We start from the raw sequence: 21667 nt of genomic DNA on the forward strand, positions 1-21667 counted from the left end.
TTTCACCTGGTGATCTGTCCAGTAACACACTTCCGGTATTAGTAAGACACAACTCTGGATTAATAAACAGAGGAGGCACAGCAGACAGCAGCATTGTCAGGGTGTGCGTGGGGGGGGTTAAATTTATTAGCAGATTTAGAATCACTAACAAGCTGAAGCCAGACTCCAGCTCACACTTTATAATCAGTTACGGCAAACAGTTTTTTTCCTTTTGGAATAAAGGTTTTGCATGAATAAATAAAAGTTCATCATTTTAATCGCCCCCTGCCAGAGTTAAGTGGTTTGTCCCACCTTCTGGTTGAAGTTCTGTTGTGAAGGGTTTAAATGAAACCTCACTGAAGCTAAAAACAAAAGATTGATATTTCACTTACACAGGAAACCGGATTTCTCAGCTATTAAGTAACATATTGCAGTACTGGCAGCCGACACTTAGGACAGGTTAAGCTAAAAGAGAAGATTATTCTTAAATCTGTGAATTTGCAGTGCGGAAATTGAACTATGCCAATCATGATCCCTCCTGTACTCAAAGTGGATGAATTTTAATTAAAAAGCATAGAGCAACCTAAAATGGAAAGGAACCCACAGTAACCAATGAGATTTTATTTTTTAACTCCTTAGCGCCGACAGTACGTATATATGCAGCCTCTCGGTCGGTGGGCCTTAACACTGAGTAGCTGCATATATGCAGCCCAGTGTAAACTACTTACCGTGATGACAGAGCGCTCCATGAACACTCCCAGCATTGTAGCCACCTGAGATCAGTAACTTTCCAATGCATACTTTGCGATTGCATGCTTTCCGATCATGTGAACGCTATGACAGCCAATCACAGCGGTCACGTGACCCAAATGCCCACCTCTGCCTCCCTGTTTTTAGAAGTCTTAAAGAGCTGGTTCAGTGCCAAGGGATTGATGTCATTACCTCAATAATCTAAAATTGGTTAGATATTTGGATTACTGCACTTTGTCATCACCCCTGACTGTAAGGAAGCATAGGCATAACAACATACACAATGTCACAACCGGTATTGACATACCCCCTCCTGAAAAAACACTGAAATTGTTTAGGTTAGAAGGCCTAGCCCACAACTTTATAGTAGTATACATATAGCAAGTATACTTTTAAACAGTAAATGCTTGCCCTAACCAGAAGTCCAAGACAGACGTCTGATCACTGAAAGCCCAATAATAAACACAATCGGAGTCCCTCGTTAAAAACTAGTCCTCTCCTGTCCTCTTTTATTAAAGAGAGAGCCAATAGCATTCCCTGCATTATTTGTTGAGAGATTGGTCAAGAAGTACCACCATGCTTCTGCTAGCCATGAGTCCCTTTCACTGAAGCTCCAAGGCTCATTTATTACACTGTCTTACCACATAAGCCTGGTAATATACATGTTGTATCAACACAGTAAAATGTGTGGTTATTTTTGTAAGTAATTTACAGTAGAGATCTTTGTCTCCTGTTAGGGATATGAACTGTGGGGTTCTCTTCTGCTCTGGTGGAAACGACTCTCCTAATATCAATGCCGACACTGCCAGAGCTAAAGCTGGTGCTTGCAAGGCAGTCCTGCACCCATCTGGAATGGTACAGAATGGAGCAAAGTGTGAAGAGGAGAAGGTGAGCTTCTTCACTGTTGAACTTTCACTACTGCTTTTGAAATTCAGAAATCAAGAGTTATAGGGTCCAAAAATACCACCATCTCTTTGGTCCTCAGAATGTCTGTGTTAATATTTAGTGTAGATACAAGTAACCAGTTCAAGATTTTCCTACTTGCTTGCGTCCCGATCCGGAAAGCTTTACTTCTGACCCTAAGACCCCCTTTCATCCTGAGGTGTTTTACAGGCGCTATAGTGCTAAAAACAGCACCTGTAAAGCGCCTCTCCTTTCCCTCCAATTTGAAAGCCCGAGGGCTTTCACACTGGAGCAGTGCGCTGGCAGGATGCTCAAAAAAGTCCTGCAAGCAGCATCTTTGAGGCGCTGTAGGAGCGATGTATACACCACTCTTAAAGCGCCCATGCCCATTGAAATCAATGGGCAGCGCCGCTTTGCCGAGGATTATAACCCTTTTTTGACCGTTAATGGGGGTTAAAAGCACCCCGCTAGTGGCCAAAAAGCGCTGCAAAAACGACGGTGAAGCGCCGACGCCTAAGCGCCCTAAGAGAAGAGCTCAAAAGCATGTCTTGCTGTAGTATGCATACATTAGTTCTGTGTCCTGTAGATCTAATTACTAAAGCTTTTACACAATTAGTATATGACTATGAATAGTAGCAGATCTAATCTGTTTTTGGAATTTATTAGAGCTGGGCTTCTGGGTATGAGGGAGCATGTGACTTCCTCTTTCATGATGGCTCTTGGGCTTAAGCAGCCAGTCAGAGGCCGCTGTCATACTGTCCTTCCTCTGTTTAGGCTCTGACACCAGAGCTTTTACAGACAAGGATGCTGAAGGGAGAAGGTGACAAGCAGGGCCGGATTAGCCACAAGGCCACTGAGGCCAGGCCTCGGGGCGGCAGTGGTGTAGGGGCGGCGCCGCTCCTGCAGCGACTTCGCGGCCGCCCCCCCTTTCGTGCTGCCCATTACAGCTATTATGGGCACCAGTGCCCATAGAAAAGATGGCCACGAGCCGACCACGCAACGGCGCATGCGCCGTTCCGAAGCCGGCCGGGCTCGGGAAAGCTCGTAAGCGCTCGGCCGGGCGGCGCATGCGCAGTAGCATGATTGCACCGCCCGGCGCCATTTTTGAAAAAAATAGAGAGTAGCTAGTAATGTCAGCGGTGCGGCGGTGGGGGAGAAAGATGACATCTCTCATTGCCCGCACCGCTGTTCCGCCCTCCTCCTTCTGATGGCAGGCAGCATGGCAAGGGACATCCCAATCTGGTGGCAAGGGACATCCCAATCTGGTGGCAAGTGACATCCCCATCTGGTGGCAAGTGACATCCCAATCTGGTGGCAGGCAGCGTGGCAAGTGACATTCCAATCTGGTGGCAGGCAGCGTGGCAAGTGATATCCCCATCTGGTGGCAGGCAGCGTGGCAAGTGATATCCCCATCTGGTGGCAGGCAGCGTGGCAAGTGACATCCCCATCTGGTGGCAGGCAGCGTGGCAAGTGATATCCCCATCTGGTGGCAGGCATGGTGGCAAGTGATATCCCCATCTGGTGGCAGGCAGTGTGGCAAGTGACATCCCCATCTGGTGGCAGGCAGCGTGGCAAGTGATATCCCCATCTGGTGGCAGGCAGCGTGGCAAGTGACATCCCCATCTGGTGGCAGGCAGCGTGGCAAGTGACAACCCCATCTGGTGGCAGGCATGGTGGCAAGTGACATCCCCATCTGGTGGCAGGCAGCGTGGCAAGTGACATCCCCATCTGGTGGCAGGCAGCGTGGCAAGTGACATCCCCATCTGGTGGCAGGCAGCGTGGCAAGTGATATCCCCATCTGGTGGCAGGCAGCATGGCAAGTGATATCCCCATCTGGTGGCAGGCAGCGTGGCAAGTGATATCCCCATCTGGTGGCAGGCAGCGTGGCAAGTGACATCCCCATCTGGTGGCAGGCAGCGTGGCAAGTGACAACCCCATCTGGTGGCAGGAATGGTGGCAAGTGACATCCCCATCTGGTGGTAGGCAGCGTGGCAAGTGACATCCCCATCTGGTGGCAGGCAGCGTGGCAAGTGACATCCCCATCTGGTGGCAGGCAGCGTGGCAAGTGACATCCCCATCTGGTGGCAGGCATGGTGGCAAGTGACATCCCTATCTGGTGGCAGGCAGCGTGGCAAGTGATATCCCCATCTGGTGGCAGGCAGCGTGGCAAGTGTCATCCCCATCTGGTGGCAGGCATAGTGGCAAGTGACATCCCCATCTGGTGGCAGGCATAGTGGCAAGTGACAAGAGATGGTGGCAAGTGACACGCTCAGGGCTCCCAATGATTCTGCATTATGGTTGAACTATTTCAGTTTATATTACAATGTAATGATAGAAATAATGTGTTTCAATCATCCTGACACCATAACAACCATGGTGTCGGGGATGATTGAAGCACTAACACCAGCCATTGCCTTGAAAAATTGCCTGCGAAAAATCCTTACCCCTCGCGCGCTTACCCTGAAGTATTTTTAGTCTGTACAATTAAAGCCAGTTATTTTCAGTGTTCTTGTGTATGGAGATATGTTTTTAATTGATCTATTGTAGAAGTCATCGATAAAGGACGTGGTTTGTGTGTGTGTGTGTGTGTGTGTGTGTGTGTGTGTGGGGGGGGGGGGAGCGGCATTGAAGGACCCGGCCTTGGGGCGGCAAAGGGAGTAAATCCGGGCCTGGTGACAAGGCAGTGTGACTTGGGGTGAACTATGTCCAGAGACTGTCACATTAACCTGAAAGTCTCTATAACCACTTGCCCTCCAGAAGGTTTTACCCCCTTCATGACCAGGCCATTTTTTGCTATTCAGCACTGCTCTATTTTAATTGACAATAGCATATTCATGCAACATTGTATGCAAATTTAATTTATATCATTTTTCACACAAATAAAGCTTTCTTTTGGTGGTAAAAGACTGAAAATTAAAAAAAACAAACAATAATTTTAATGTTTGCTATTGGTTATATCCAATAAAAAAGTAAAACATCTAATTTCTTCATGAATTTAGGATAAAATGTGTTCTACTACATGTCTTTGGTAAAAAAAAATAAAAAATTCCAGTAAGTGCATATTATTTGGATTGAATAAAAGTTATAGTGTCTACAAACAATGGTATATATATTGGAATTTTAATATTTTTTTATACTAGTAATGGCGGTGATCAGTGACTTATAGTGGGACTGTGATAATGTGGTGGGCAATCTGACGCTGGCTGGGGGGTACACTAACGGACTAACTGACATTGACATTAATAGTGACACTAATACAGTAAATAGTGCTAATACACTGTCACTATACTAATGGCACTGGCTGGGATAGGGTTAACATCTAGGGGCAATCAAGGGGTTAACTGTGTGCCTAACAAAGTGTAATGTGTGCAATATGTGCTGCTTTTGCTAAGCGATCTTGTTGTTTTTTTACCTGCTTTGCAGGGAATAAAAAAATCAGTAAGTTCACCGATCAGTGTACAAAGCTCTGTGTTGTTTACAACACAGAACTCTCTTCCATGAATGAGGGAGCCGATCAGTAGGTCCTGGCAATAATCAATCATTGGCCGGGACCCGCAGATCGGCTTGTGCTGTAACAAATCACAGCACAAGCGCTGATCACATATCAGATACATGATCCAATGCACAGCAACCGTCCTGCCGCAGTAAATGAACATGGGATGGTTGCTAGGTGGTTAAAGACCCAGTGGGGTTGATATACTAAAGCTGGAGAGTGCAAAATCCAGTGCAGTTCTGCTTAGAATCCAATCAGCTTCCAGGGTTTATTTGTCAAAGCTTAATTGAACAAGCTGAAGTTAAAAGCTGATTGGCTACCACGCAGAGCTGCACCAAATTTTGTACTCTCTAGTTTTGTTAAATCAACCCCAGTGTCCCTTTAAATTCCAATTCCCACCAAAACATTTTTTGTTTTGTTTTGGATTTAATAGGGAAGGGTTAAAGCCCCTGTCAGGTTTTCATTACTGTCTGTGAAGGAGACTTTCCAAAATGGGGTCACAGACAGAAATAAAGATCTGACAGAAAGGGAGGAGGCAGTGCAATGCACTGTTGACATTTTTTTCACTTTATTGGAAGTGTACAAAGTGAACACTCCATTTCGGTCTCTGACATCCGGTGCCATCCAGTGTGCTCCAGAAAAATGCAGCATGTTCGCATTTTTACACCCAACTAAACACCACACATCACGCCAGCCTTGTGATGTGATTAGAACGAGGCACATAGAAGACAACAGGTTTTCATGTTTCCTTCTGGTGACAGGTGTTGATCTAATGCAGAAAAATGCCAGGCACCGCACATGTGACCAGGTCCACATTCTTCCCTAGACTTAACAATAAATAGGTTCACACTGATCCGACAAACGCTCCGACATTGGGAGCTCATGTTGCATGACGTGTGAAATCCAATGTTTCCCTATGGGAGCCGTCCTAACTGGTCCCACACAAGTCGTTCCGACTTTAGAAATGCTCCCTGTACTACTTTGGTCCGACTTTGATCCTACTTCAGCCTATTGACTATCATTGAAGTCGGATCAAAGTCGGATCGCCGTCTCGCATGATCCGACTTCGGCACGCGACTTGTGCTCAGATGATCTTGAGGGGGAACTCCGCGCCAAATTTTAAATAAAAAACCGGCATGGGTTCCCCCTCCAAGAGCATACCAAGCCCTTAGGTCTGGTATGGACCTTGAGGGGAACCCCCTATGCCGAAAAAGCGGCGTGGGGGTCCCCCCAATCCATACCAGACCCTTATCCGAGCACGCAGCCAGCCGGTCAGGAATGGGGATGGGGACGAGCAAACGCCCCCATCTTGAACCGTACCAGGCCGCATGCCCTCAACATGGGGGGGTTGGTGCCTTGGGGGAGGGGGGCGTGCTGCGGCCCCCCCCACCCCAAAGCACCTTGTCCCCATGTTGATGAGGACAAGGGCCTCTTCCCGACAACCCTGGCCGTTGGTTGTCGGGGTCTTATCGGATCCCGGCCCTCACCCTATGTGAATGAGTATGGGGTACATCATACCCCTACCCATTCACCTAGGGAAAAAGTGTCAATTAACAAAAAAAAAACACTACACAGATTTTTAAAGTATGCAAAATGGGGGGACAGAAGCGGGACTTTATATGAGGCATGTGGGTGAATATATTGGGCCAATGATGGGAGTTGGGGTGAAAAAGGATGAAAAATAAAAATTATATAAATGGAATAAAATAATAAAATGTATTTAATCAGCATGAATGATGATAAAAGATAATAATGGTAAAAAAGTTTATTAACATTGATATTCGAACCAGATAGAGTAAAAGGGGAAAAAGAGCACATTTGAGACCAAAATAAGACATGTTAGCAGCAATGTATGGACAAGCAGGGTTCATAAATAGTTATACAGTTACAGGAACGTATATACATTGTACAGTCAGTGTATACATCAATGGATCTGGACTCTAAAACATATTAACAGCAATGTATGGGCGAGCAAGATTCATGAATTGGTAGTACATTGACAGGAACACACATGTATTGTACAATCGATGAATGCATCAATAGATCTAAACTCAACGCGTTTCTTGGCTTTAAACCAATCGTCAGGAGTCTGATGCGATTGAACTATATCAAAAACAGTGGAGTATCTATTATTGTATAAATAAATATTTTGTAGAGAACATATGCTGAAAATGTAATTTTCTGCATACTCACAAATTTATGCAATGATTGATTTATGATGACCTGTGTGTTGCAATGTGATGTTGGTCTGGGTCCATAGAGTCTCCCCCGGGGTTGAGGCAGAGAGCGCACCCCAATGATGCCGGTCACAGTGGCCCAACTGACACAAGCACCCACAAAACCGGCAGGTAGGGACGTCCAGCGAGGACAGGGAGTGTAAATGAGCTGGGGAAAAAAGGTGAAAAAAGTAGAAATATGAGAAATGTGTGAGATGGTAGATCAATGGTGTTGTGAATGAGTGGGATGGGAGCGGTATGGCGTGACCCTGAGTGTGTGGAAGGGAACTAGAAACAGCAGAAGTGAGAGTGATGAGAAAGATAGAAAACATGTGCAAAAAAGCATATATGCTGAAGTGGGTGAAAGAAGGTGACAGAGTGTGAGAAAATTACCTGAGTGATGAATGCCCAGCCGAGCCAGACGTCCAGCATGCGTGGCGGAATCGTGGGATGCCCGGCCAAATGGAGCCTCATATAGCCGCAAACATGCGGCGCGCTCACGCCAACGTCACGCGCGGGCGTGATGACGCGGTGAGGGGAAGGGAGGCCAATGGGTGCGGCCACCTAACCACCCGTACAGCGCTTGAGCCCGGAGAAGGGAAAACACTAGACATCCCGTATGCGGTGGCATAGACGCCGCAAGTGGGGTGTAGGAGGCATGACGCCGATGCGCCAAGGCCAGGGCCCGCCCACGTCAGTGACAAGAGGGTGATGGGTCCTGGGCTGGGCGCGTCGCAACCCCGGGGATTGGACAGAACGGATCCCAGCATCACAGGTGTGCAAAAATCAAAAGGATGACAGATGTGTGAAAAAAGGAAAAGCAGCCAGGGCGACACAATGTTGAGTACAAAAACAATAACAAAAACAAAAACAAGCGTGTCTTTGCCGTATTTGTATAGCAAAGAGCACAATAATATATTTTTAATCCCAGCGCAGGAATCTCTCTGTGCAAGGGAGTATAGAACATCATGTATTTTTTTAAAACCTTGCACCCCAACTCCCATCATTGGCCCAATATATTCACCCACATGCCTCATATAAAGTCCCGCTTCTGTCCCCCCATTTTGCATATATATTTGGGATGGAGGCATGTTGGTGCTCCTCCACTAAAACAGTGTGGATTGGTCACAACCCCTCCTGACAGATTTTTAAAGTAATTTATTAGACAGCTCCGGGGTCTTCTTCCGGCTTCGGGGGTCTTCTTCCGACTTCGGGGGTCTCTCCGGTTCTTCTCCGCACTCTCCGGGTCTTCTGCCGGGCTCCTCCGCTATCTTCTGCTCTTTTGCCGCTCTTTTGCTATAGCGGAGGAGCCCGGTCTGCTGCCTTCTCTACGGGGGTCTCTCCGGTTCTTCTCCGCGCTCTCCGGGTCTTCTGCCGGGCTCCTCCGCTATTTTCTGCTCTTTTGACGCACTTTTGCTATAGCGGAGGAGCCCAGTCTTCGGTCTTCTGCCCTCTTCTCTTCTTCTGATGTTGACACGATGCTCTCTCCGGCTGGAATGCACTCTGGGCGCTCCGCTCTGACTTATATAGGCGGTGACCCCGCCCCCTTATGTCGTCACAGTCCCTGGGCATGCTGGGACTGTGACGTTTTAGGGGGCGTGGTCATCACCCGATGACCACACCCCTTATGCTGTCACAGTCCCAGCATGCCCAGGGACTGTGACGGCATAAGGGGGCGGGGTCACCGCCTATATAAGCCATAGCAGAGCGCACAGAGAGCATTCCAGCCGGAGAGAGCGTCGTGTCAACATTGGAAGAAAAGAAGAAGGCAGAAGGCAGAAGTCCAGGCCACCGCTAGCAATAGAGCTGTAGAAGATAGCGGAGGAGCTGGCAGAAGATCAGGACACCGGGAGGAGACGCAGGAGAGACCCCGAAGTTGGAAGAAGACCCCGGAGCTGTCTAATAAATTACTTTAAAAACCTGTGTTCTGTGTTTTTTTATTGACACTTTATTCCCTAGGTGAATGGGTAGGGGTACAATGTACCCCATACTCATTCACAAAGGGTGGGGGGCCGGGATCTGGGGGCCCCCTTATTAAAGGGGGCTCCCGGATTCCGATAAGCCCCCCGCCCGCAGACCCCGACAACCAACGGCCAGGTTTGTCGGGAAGAGGCCCTTGTCCTCATCAACATGGGGACAAGGTGCTTTGGGGGGGGCCACAGCGCGCCCCCTCCCCCAAGGCACCAACCCCCCATGTTGAGGGCATGCGGCCTGGTACGGTTCAGGAGGGGGGGGGCGCTCGCTCGTCCCCACCCCCATTCCTGACTGGCTGGGCTGCGTGCTCGGATAAGGGTCTGGTATGGATTGGGGGGACCCCTACGCCGTTCTTTCGGCGTAGGGGGTTCCCCTCAAGGTCCATACCAGACCCAAGGGTCTGTTATTTCCTGCCCCCTGCTGTAGCCCCTTCCATTGTGTGTTAGTTTTAATTGGTCAAAGGACAAGTATACTATCTGAAAAGTCGGATCAAAGTAGTATCCTGTTCATGAAAGTCGGATGGATGTAGGACCAATGTAGGATCAATGTAGGACCAATGTAGGACTGATGTTGCAGAGCAAAGTAGGATGAAAGTTGTACTACTGTCGTGTAGTATAGTGTGAACCCAGCCTGAAAAAGGTTAGGCTTTAATGACATCTTATGGGTACTTGGCCACTCTAGCCACAGTGCTCAATCTATGTTTTTTTGATATGTCATTTATATTTGAAATATTTTAGTCCATTAAAACTGGTGACAAAATGTATTCAGTTCCAGTGTTTATTATTTTCCTTTACAGATATTCAAAAGACTTGACATGCATATATACCTGACTGATGAATTGTGGGTGTGGGAACACTCATATAAGTGTGTTACTTTATAGGATATGAAGCCAATTGTCTATTCTTCAGATGATGTACAATGTGAATATCTCATGGATTCATGGAAATTGTTCTGCCTTTGCAGGTCTGCTACAAGGGAGCGTGCACAAGCAAAGAAGCTGTATATGAGTCCCTGGCCTGTAATGCTGAGTGCCCTGGTCAGGTGGTAAGGTTACATTTTAAGAGTCTTTGGGGTTTCTAGTTTAATGAAAATGTGTGATGAAAGAAATATGTAGGGTGCAATTCCTGACCAGTTCTTATGAAAATGCTATGATACCGACCCATTGTGTATAAGGATACACCAGACTACAGATGCATATTTAAATTGGATCTGTTGGTCTGGGAGTAAGGAACAGTTCTTAGAGGTATTTCTTGTGGCATCTCAGCCTTTGGGTTGGGTGGGGTAGGGGATGTAAAACATATTTTAAAACTGTAACTCCTGTATTGATGGGTAAGGGGTGCAATAATAAGTGATCAAAAGCTGTGCAAACTGTAAAGAATCTACAAATGGGAATGCAACCAGTATGTTTGAAGGTTTTGGGACACCTGCTGCTATAAGGCTCTGGGACAAGGATACTAAAGGGTCTGGGAGTATAAATGGGTGCCTTGTTGGTGCTTGGATTCTTGACTGCATGTAAATCCATACTGATCCAGTGGCTTTAAAATGTTGAGTAATTGATCAATAACCAGTATTCCGACTGAATGTTAAGACTTCACAATGACTTACATGTTTAGGGGTGCTGTAAAACTGTGCTACTTTAATAGATAATAAGCAATCACTGAGTCCTGGGTTCATATCCATCCAAGACAACTGCTTCATCTATTTTGTGTGTTCCTCTCATATCTTTATGAACTTCCACTGCCCAGACAACCAATTATGACAGAATCTGCCATTGCTAACTCCTGTAAATTCTACTAATATTTCAGTAGATCTTTATATATTTTGAAATCATATGTTATGGAAGAGACCTCATCTGATTACTAGTCCTGTATTATAGAATTTGTATATGTCAGTGGTCCTCAAACTGCGGCCCGTGGACTAAATGTGGCCCTTTGCTTGCCTTTATCTGGTCCTTATGGCACTATTCTTTCCACTGACACTACCAAGGGGACACTATCTAGGATGGAAAAGGACCTGGGGGTTCTAGTAGATGGCTTAGCAATGGCATGCAATGCCAAGCTGCTGCTAACAAAGCAAACAGAATATTGGCATGCATTAAAAAGGGGATTAATTCCAGAGGTAAAACGATAATTCTCCTGCTCTACAAAACTCTGGTCCGGCCGCACCTAGAGTATGCTAACCAGTTCTGGGCACCAGTCCTCAGTAAGGATGTACTGGAAATTGAGCGAGTACAAAGAAGAGCAACAAAGCTAATAAAGGGTCTGGAGGATCTTAGTTATGAGGAAAGGTTGCGAGCACTGAACTTATTCTCTCTGGAGAAGAGACGCTTGAGAGGGGATATGTATTCAATTTACAAATACCATACTGGTGACCCTACAATAGGGATAAAACTTTTTTGCGGAAGGGTGTTTAATTAAAATTAGAAGAAAAGAGGTTTAACCTTAAACTATGTAGAGGGTTCTATACTGTAAGAGCGGCAAGGGTGTGGAATTCCCTTCTACAGGCGGTGGTCTCAGCGGGGAGCATCGATAGTTTCAAGAAACTATTAGATAAGCACCTGAACAACTGCAACATACAGGGATATACAATGTAATACTGACATATAATCACACACATAGGTTGGACTTGATGGTCTTTTTTCAACCTCACCTACTATGTATGTAACTATGTAACTATGTAACTATTCCTTCCACTGACACAAGGATCGGGGAATCATTCCTCTCACTGACACCAATGGGGCATTTTTCCTTACACTGACACCAATGATGGGACACTATTCCTCCCACTGACACCAGGAATGGTGCATAATTTCTCCCACTGTCATAAACAATTAGGCACTATTCCTCCCAGTAATACCAGTTGGGTACTATTGCTCCTTCTACTGACTACAGGCACTATGTATTTTTTTTACTCCTACTGCCACTGGGGCATTTTCTACTTCCACTGGCCGCTCTGCCCCCCCTAAAGTCTGAAGGACAGTAAACCGACCCTTTGTTTAGAAAGTTTGGAGAGCACTGGTATACAGGTATGCAGGGGCGGACTGACCATTCGGGCACTTGGGCACTGCCCGAGGGCCCCATGCCCTAAGGGGCCCCATCAGGGTTACCAGCCTCAATAAAACCAGGGACAGTATGTAAAAATCTGTGTTTTTTTAAAAATCCCAAGATTATAGCTGCCCTGCCTCTCCAGTACCTTTTCAGTGTGTGTATGTGTATTCTGTGTGTGTATACTGCGTGTGTATATTGTGTGTCTGTGTATACTGAATGTGTGTGTATACTGTGTGGCCCCATAATCTCCTATTGCCTGGGGGCCCCATAATCTCCCATTGCCTGGGGGCCTCATAATCTCCTATTGCCCGGGGGCCCCATGAGTTGTCAGTCCGCCCCTGCAGGTATGTGATACTGATTTACAAATATGTACAAAACAGGACTATTCAATATAATAACATCCATCTCAGTCTTCCATGCCAAACTCATCAAACATATGTTAATAGACCTAGCTCTGTACACAGGAGCACAGTCATGGTGGAGCAGAAAAGGACCTTTCCCAAATTGTTGGCACAACATGCCTTTTAGGTGCTGAAGGTGATTCTGTTCAGCTACTCTTGCAATCTAGCCACTTCTGCTAGACAACGCAGCCAGGACAAAATGTATTGCCGTTAAAGGAATCTTGTGCTGGCTTGATTTGTAAAAGCACAGGCACAGTGGTTGTTCTTGATCTTTACTTTGCTGCACGTTAGGGTTGATTTAATCAGCATGTTCACTTTGAAAAGTGAATTTTCACCTAGGGAATGATGTTAAGCTAAATTATTTTTTACTGTGCAAAGAACACCCAATCATGCTAAAGGAAAATAAAAAAAAATGTTCACCTTGTTCACTCTACACAGCGGAATGTGAACCCTGCAAAGTGAAAGTTTGAATATCTTATTAGTCAACAGGGTGAAGTTGTGTTTATTTCAGTCATCTAATCATGTGAATTAGATCATCCTGTTTTTTTAAGTTTCCCTTCAGAGGATTGTGTAGGTAGCCTCCCTGGCGGTTTTCCCGAGTGTGGCTCGGGGTTAAAATTCAGTACCATTAGCGGTAACCCCGAGCCACACTCGGGATCGCATTGCAGGATCCTGGGGCGGCGTTACTTACCTTGTCCCCGGGATCCTGCGATGTCCCCCGCAGTGTCCGAGGGCTCCGTCCTCCTCCGAACCCTCTCCGTGCCAGGCTCCGTTCCCTGCGAGCGGCGCGACGCACGGGGGCGGAGCCTGGCGGCAAATTAAAAAAAATGTCAAAATCATAACACATACAGTACTGTAATCTTACAGATTACAGTACTGTATGAAATTATTTCACATCCCTTTTGTCCCCAGTGCTCTGGCCCATGCCCTGCATGCAGTTTTACATGATATACACTGTTCTTTCTGCCTGGAAACTGGAGATTGTCCATAGCAACCAAAAAGTGTCCCTTTACGTCAAAAGTGGCTTTAGACCAGCTAGAAAACAGCGATAGTAAATTAGAACACTTGCAGAATTGAGCGATAGTGAATTGTGGGGAAATTTATTTTATTACTATTTTTTTTAATTTTTTTTAATTATTTATTTTTATTTATTATATTATAATTTATGTTTTTGTGTTTCAAACTTTATCATACCCGGGATATCTACTAGACTCTGGTTTGGACAGATTTAAGTGTGTTATTGTTAAGATTTACAGACCTACAATATAAAACGCCAAATTTCCATGCAAAATAATTGTACCGCTTTCAGCACCTAAAATCCGAAATAATCATACCGCCAGGGAGGTTAAGGTGAACACAACTTCAGTGTATATATTAATCTAAGGAAACGTTAACTTTGCAAAGGGAATTTTCACTTTGTTGCGTAAACAACGTTTACACTTTTAAGCCCAATTGAATTATTGACCTGGAGGAAACAGGGCCTAGTAGCTCCACCCACTACAGGCTGCCTGCAGAAAACTACAGGAGGGGGCGGAGACAAGACCAGTCACCCTGCACAAGGAGAGAGAGCAGCAATAAGCGGTCTTACAAGAAGCTCCAAAGTTTAAAGCTACACAAAGCTAGCCAAGATTGAAGTAAGAATAAAAAACGACTCCTACATTTAGACAATTAAACAGTAAGGAAATTATAATGCATTTCATTAGACTCTGTGCTTGTTCTGTCATTGAATAGTAATATTCTTGTCTATAGTTGACCTTTTTAAAAAAAAATTAAATTTTTAATTTTATTTTTAGACGTGTAACCAGGCGGGACAGTGTTATTGCCAAGAAGAGAAACCCAATCCCAAATGTGCTATCTCTGGTGTCTAGAAAAGTTAGAAAAATGTGATGCCCAGTAAGTACAAAACTGACTGTGCTTGATACTAGAATCACGTTATGTTACATTAAGGCAGCCCATACATGATTCATTTTTTATTCTGGTTGAAAGCAACAAATGACTCGAGTCCCCATCCACACATTCAATGTGGATGGGGAATCACTCCCGCTGAGGTATTGTATTCTGGAAGCATGGAGATTTCTCCACCGTCAGAATACTCCGTGTGGAAATTTTCCAACTGACTGGTTGTACAGAAGTGGATTAAAATTCAGCTAGTCCTCTGCTGAACCAGCTGCAATTCGATCCATGTATGGCTTGCTTAACTACTTCAGCTCCGGAAGGTTTACTCCCTTTATGACCAGGCAATTTTTTGTGATACGGTACTGCATTACTTTAATTGACAATTGAGCGGTCATGCGACGATGTACCCAAATAAAATGTATGTATTCTTTTTTTCCCACAAATAGAGCTTTCTTTTGATGGTATTTGATCACCTCTGTGTTTTTTATAGTTTGCTATCTAAACAAAAAAAGACCGATTTTGAAAAAAAAACTATATTTTTTAACTTTCTGCTATAAAACACATCCAATAAAAAAATGTAAACAATGTAATTTCTTCATAAATTTAGCCCAATATGTATTCTGCTACATATTTTTGGTAAAAAAAATCCCAATAAGCATTTATTGGTTTGTGCAAAAGTTATACTGTCTACAAACTATGGGATATATTTATGGATTTTTTTTTATAGTGGTAATGGTGGTAATCAGCGATTTATAGCAGGACTGACATTGCGGTGGACAAATCAGACACTAAGTGACAATGTTGACACTTTTTTGGGGACCAGTGACACTAATACAGTGATCAGTACTTAAAATATGCACTGTCACTGTACTAATGACACTGGCTGGGAAGAGGTTACCATCAGGGGCGATCTATGTTCCTGCAGAAACACAGGATCACTACCTTTCCTACTGACAGAACGGCAGTCTGCCTTGTTTACATAGGCAGACCGCCGTTCTGCTTCTGTCCCAAATGATTGGCGAGTCCACCAGACCTGCTGTTTGGCTCCTGCTGTGTCCAATCACAGCGGGTGCGGGTCACCGGCGACGTGCATGCGCGCCCCAAACCAGGAAGTGCAGGATCGCGTACAGGTATGTGATTCTGCACAGGAGAGCTGCCTTGCCGCCGTATATGTACAGTATTCGGTCAACAAGCGGTTAAGGCTAAGTTCACACTTGTGTGACCTGCGTACTGTGTGCAGGCAACTCATTCACAGAATGCCCAACCCACAGAAATGCAAGGAAAAAAGATCCTTTTTTTTAATTGCAGTGCACCAAGCCACACTTGCTAATTTAGAACTGACAATTGCACGGTCATGCGACGCTGTACCCAAACACAATTAAGTCCTTTTTTTCTCACAAATAGAGCTTTCTTTTGGTGGTATTTGATCACTTCTGCGGTTTTTATTTTTATAAACAAAAGAAGAGTGACAATTTTGAAAAAGACACAAGATCAGACACTTTTGACACTATTTTGGGACCAGTGACATTATTACAGCGATCAGTGCTATAAAAATGCACTGATTACTGTATAAATGTCACTGGCAGGGAAGGGGATAACACTAGGGGGCGATCAAGGGGTTAACTGTGTTTCCTAGGTGTGTTCTAACTGTAGGGGGGATGGGACTGTCTAGGAGGAGAGAGAGATCAGTGTTCATACATAGTATGAACACATGATCTGTCTCTACTCCCTTGAAATAACCGGGATGTCTGTTTACACACACAGATGCCGGTTCTCGCTCTGTCATGAGCGATCGCGGGTGCCCGGCGGTCATCCCGCCCGCTGGGCACTCGCATCGGCTCTGGGCACACACTGCGGGCGCACCCCTAGTGGCCAAAAGGCGAAGCGACGCAAGGTAACGTCGTTTCGCCCAGCCGTGCCATTCTGCTGCAGTAAAACTGCGGTGGCTGGTCGGCAAGCAGTTAAATGGTGACTGTGCTGTCCTCCTTTAGCAATACCAAACAATATACAGAGTTGATTTCCTAAAACCTGGAGAGTGCAAAATTTGGTGCAGCTCTGCATAGAAACCAATCAACTTCCAGATTTTATTGTCAGAGTTTAAATGAACAATCTGAAGTTAGAAGCTGATTGGCTACCATGAGCAGCTGCACCAGATTTTGCACTCTCCAGTTTCAGTATATCAACCCCACTGTAATTTCCTGAAATGTGTGCAAGCTACAAAAAAACAAACAAAACATAAATATCCAATTTGTAAAATTTCCCTAAAAAAATGAAAAACAATGTGCAAATATTACAAATACCAAAAAATAAAAAAATAAAAGCATCACTTAAAAAAATAATTAAACATCACAGCACCCTGCCTCAGTATTCCCCTCAAGAGCCCTCAGCCCTGATGCAAGTAGTGGGCTGCCTCTTGGGAAGAGTCTGGAAGAGTGGTCATTCCTAAGCAGGCTGTATTTGCATCCAGACCACCTTAGGCAGTGCCCATATGTAAAGCTGAGCCTCCATGGTTGAAATATAATATATCAAAGTGGCGGGCCAGGGACAGTAATGCCGGGCCCCAGAAATCAGGGAAGCCTCTTTCTAACTTTTTGCAGCTTCTAAAGCACATTGTAAGAAGCTCACAGTGTGCAGTAAAATCAGAGTAAGTAATCACAGTACAGGAGAGGAGCCTGTATAACTGTGCAAGATTGAAGGCAAGGCTGGAGTTTAGCTTTAACATTATTCTTCGCCCATTGTAATGATCTCTGTCTATACACTTTCTCATTTTTAGATAAACTGGCGACAACTCCATGGAGCTTTACAGATGTGCTGGAAACTGGAAAAAAATAATGAAAATCTCATGAAACAAACACAGAATATTTCCTTTTCCCTTGAATCCCCCCCACTTCTCTCTACACTAGCTTCTTTTATGTCTTTTCTATCTCCTGATGACTATTATACTATAAGCAATTATTTCTTTGTACATCGGCGGTAAACACTGAATACTGTTAAATTGTACTGCATAGAAATAATCAGTTGGCGTCTACAGACTGTGAATGTATTAGAGGTATGAGAAATTCTGACTGCACCCCTCACTTCCTCTATATGTAGCTGATTGTTACTATTTGCCTGTACTCTTCCTTCAATCATCAGCTGTATTCTACCATATGTTGTGCATTACTATACTTATTACATTCAATAAAAATGATTTCAACAAAAAACAAACACTGATGATTTCCTCACCGCAGTCTGATTGGGTTATGCTTGAACAACAACTGGCATCTCTGAACAATGTTTACGAGTCTTAATATATACTTTAAAGCGGGGGTTCACCCACACCGCCAAAAAAAAAAAATATTAAAAGCCAGCAGCTACAAATACTGCAGCTGCTGACTTTTAATACATGGCCACTTACCTGTCCCGGGGTCCAGCGATGTCGGCAGGGGACGCCGAGAACCCGCTCGGTTCTCGGCAGCTGCCGCCCCCATCCTAGGTGAGGGAATCAGGAAGTGAAGCGTTGCGGCTTCACTTCCCTGTTCCCTACTGCGCATGCGCGAGTCGCGCTGCGCGTCCCAAGTGGTCCCCGCTCTCTGCTGGGAGCTGTGTGTTCCCAGCAGACAGCGCGGTGGGGACGGGAAGAGGCATAGACTCCCATGGGAGTCTATGCCGGAAGTGGGTGCAAATACCTGTCTTAGACAGGTATCTGCACCCCCCTCCCCCCTGAAAGGTGCCAAATGTGACACCGGAGGGGGGGGAGGGTTCCAAAAAGCGGAAGTTCCATTTTTGTGTGGAACTCCGCTTTAAGGATCTGCTAGTGACGGCTTGCTACCAGTTACCACAGCATACCTTTAGAGGTCTAGTGTCGGCCATGCCTTGAAGGGTTATGGTGGGTGGTCATAATATTATGGCTGATCGATGTCTATAATCAGGTTAAGTATCAAATAGCAAATGAACAGATCTTACCTCATTGACAACTGAATTTTACCGTATCAGGTAGAGGGCTACATACTATTGTCTACTACTAGGAAGCAGGAACATTGAGGCAGATTTACTAAAGGAGGTGGGAATTTTCACAAAATAGATTTTGTACTGAAACAATTATTGTGTATCCATTACAGTCGCACTGGAGTTGATGTATGTATTTATCACGTCTTAGTGCTGACAACTAGTGCCATTTCAGTGTAACTACAGCATGTTATTTAATGTCTGTAAATATTGTTATCCAGATTCCCAGTATGTTGGGGACTAGTTAGTTTAGTCCTTAGATAGACCTCTCCCTTCTTCTCCATGTTGCCTCAGTTAGCTACCAGTCTTCATAGTGGGCAAAAAGCTTAGAAGATTATTGCCTCTTTACACTTCAAATGACCAGTGAACATTACTTGTACTGCATAGTAAATCTACATTGGATGAAACCACCATGTCTTATTGGAGAGTTTAGCTGTCTCTAGAGGGTGCTTATTTAGGAGGTGACCATACTGGCCCAATGGACCATGGTCTAAAGGAGGTATGTCAATGCTTAAAGCAATGCTTGAAACTAGCGATGCACCAATACCAGTTTTTTTTAAGACTGAGTTTGAGTACTAATACTTTTTCTCCGATACCAATTACCGATCCCTATTTTTAGTCTCATGTGACAGTTTTTTTAGACCATTTCTTTATAATTATAAAGAAACGTAACTCAAAAGGACATTAAGAATCAAATCAAAAAACATTTTCATTTGCTTGTCACAAGGTTGAGAGAGCTAAAATTTTACAGAACATGTTTATAAATAAACAAATTAAATGTTGTAATTAAAAATTAAATACTTGACTTGAGTCGCTCCTATTAGAACGGTTCCAAAGTACAGAACGGAACGCGACTTGTCAGGCGGCTAAGTCACCTGACAAGTCGTCCCTGTGTGAACCGCGTCTTACAGTCTACGGACTTGAAAGTATCGGTTTTAGTATCAGAGCATTTCCCTGAGGACAGGTACTCAGGCAAATGCTTAGTATTGGCCCCGATATCGGTACAACACTACATGATACAGTACACACTTTGTAAAAGTTCATTTCCAAAATCCAATCATGTAAAAAGCTAATTCTTCTTTACTTAATCTATACATGACTGAAAAAATGAAGCATATATTCACTTAATTTGTAATGTGAACATTCTCAAATCCTTTAGCAAATCAGCCTAATTTTCTGACTGTCACATGTTGCCTGACAGTATAAGCAGTCCATTGACATTTTTATTGTAGATAATGTTTCTAAGGTTCATAACTAACTACCATCTACATTTAGGAAAAGGCTTCTAGGGACAAATGAAATATACCGACCCTTCTGGAAAATGCAGAAGTTGCCAAAATGCCAGTCCAGGCCTAGTTTACAACCTTTTATATTCTGTTCCTTTGGTAATTTCCAATTCACGGATTTTATACAGGTATTCTGTTGCTGTCAAGTCAGATCCTCTGATTTGCATTCGTGTTTCAGAATGGTTCCTTACAAATTCTGAACCATTGGATCAGTGAAACAGCCAGGCAACTAGGCAACTAGATGGTAAATAAGGTGAACCTTTGTCGCTTTGAATACCAAAAATGTACAAGGGAAATAAAAAGAAATGTTGCTTGCACTTGATTGGTTAACTGAAATGTGCACACTGAATAGTCCCTAGTGCCTAGTAAATCAACCCCAGTGGATACTTATTGTTTACCCTGCCAAAATCCGAGGCGTTAAATTTGGTTACAGTTTTGGATTAACACAGGAGTAGGCAACCCTCCAGGTGTCGCAAGTGGCACACAAAGGATCTTTTGCACTCGGCTCCCTCCCCGTCAGCAGAGCAGTGCAGGGAAGTTCAGAGTTTCAGAGTTCAGAGTTTTTCAATTTCAGAGTTCCCCACGCCGCACTACACTGAGGGGGAGGCACTGTGCACCCACACATTGTAAAAGATGGGAAACATTGTTTGGTTCTCTAACTTTGCTGTAGCTGCGATTGTCAGCTTTTGTGATGGGGAAGAGATTGAGTGCAGTTCTGGTGGGGGGTAGTCCCTGTTTCCAGGAGGAGGACAACTATCATTGGCCACTGCTAAAGCCAATCACAGTCCTGCTAGCCTCGCCCACCATCTGGAGGAAGATGACTCCCTTGGTTGCTACTACCAATCTCAGAATGAAGGGATTTCACTGTGATTGAGAACCACAATCAGGTGACAGTTTGTGGAATAACTGTTGAGCTTTTGGGAATTTTGTTGAAATTATTCTTGAACCTTTGCGTCACTAACTACTGAACCCCTACACTCTGTGTCCCTTTAAACTATAGCCAGTATTCAGCGCAACGAAAATCACACCCAGCCACTTTTTCTCAGCTGGGGGGGCCCAACTTATGATCCTGCACACAGGCCCACTGCTTTCAGAAAATGCCCCTGACCTGAGCTCATCATTGCGCATCCATTTCAGATGCTTGTATGTAACATCACATACATCCCATACATCACATACATCACATACATCACATACAAGCATGTGGGCTGGATGCGAGAGGTAGATCAGCTGGATGAGTGTGCCAGGACAGGTAGATGTCTCTTATCTCTGCTTTCTTTCACCACTCTGCATATCACGTATATCATAGACGAGAAGAGGGTACAGCAGTGGGGAAAAGGAGCAGGAGGGGTTCAGAGGTGGAACAGAAGACCAGGAGGGTACAATGGTGGGGCAGATGTGCAGGGAGGTACAGTGGTGGAAGAGAAGAGAAGGGGGTTCAGCAGTGGGACAGAAGAGCAGGGGGGTACAGTGTTGGGGCAAATGAGCAGGAGGGGTCAGTACTGGGCCAGATGAACAGGGGGGTTTAGTGTTGGGGCAGATGAGAAGGGGGTTCAGTGGTGGTACAGAAAAGCAGGGGGGTAGAGCAGTGGGGCACATGTGAAAGGAGGTGTATTGGTGGGATAGATGAGCAGGAGGAACAGTGGTGGGACAGATGAGCAGGGTAGTACAGTGGTGGGGCAGATGAGAAAGCGAGTTGCAGTGGTGGGGCAGATAAGCAGATGGGTTCAGTGTT

At 44.9% G+C, this 21667-nt stretch overlaps 1 protein-coding gene across 2 annotated transcripts in view; it reads left to right on the top strand.

The window, feature by feature from the left end:
• LOC141133090 (zinc metalloproteinase-disintegrin-like VLAIP-A) overlaps positions 1-17878 on the top strand; it is a 120232-nt gene extending 102354 nt beyond the window's left edge. The window contains exons 16-19 of one of the 2 annotated variants that reach the window (XM_073622219.1): positions 1467-1617; positions 10279-10359; positions 14557-14656; positions 17433-17877. In XM_073622219.1, coding sequence (XP_073478320.1) covers positions 1467-1617; positions 10279-10359; positions 14557-14631 — 307 coding nt within the window. In that variant the 3' untranslated portion in view covers positions 14632-14656; positions 17433-17877. Of the gene's footprint in view, positions 1-1466; positions 1618-10278; positions 10360-14556; positions 14657-17432 lie in introns of both variants that reach the window. The other variant, XM_073622220.1, reaches the window with a different exon arrangement.
• Positions 17879-21667: the final 3789 nt, after the last annotated feature.

The sequence above is a fragment of the Aquarana catesbeiana genome, linkage group LG03, assembly GCF_042186555.1.
Source record: "Aquarana catesbeiana isolate 2022-GZ linkage group LG03, ASM4218655v1, whole genome shotgun sequence".
In the NCBI taxonomy this organism is placed as follows: Eukaryota; Metazoa; Chordata; class Amphibia; order Anura; family Ranidae; genus Aquarana; species Aquarana catesbeiana.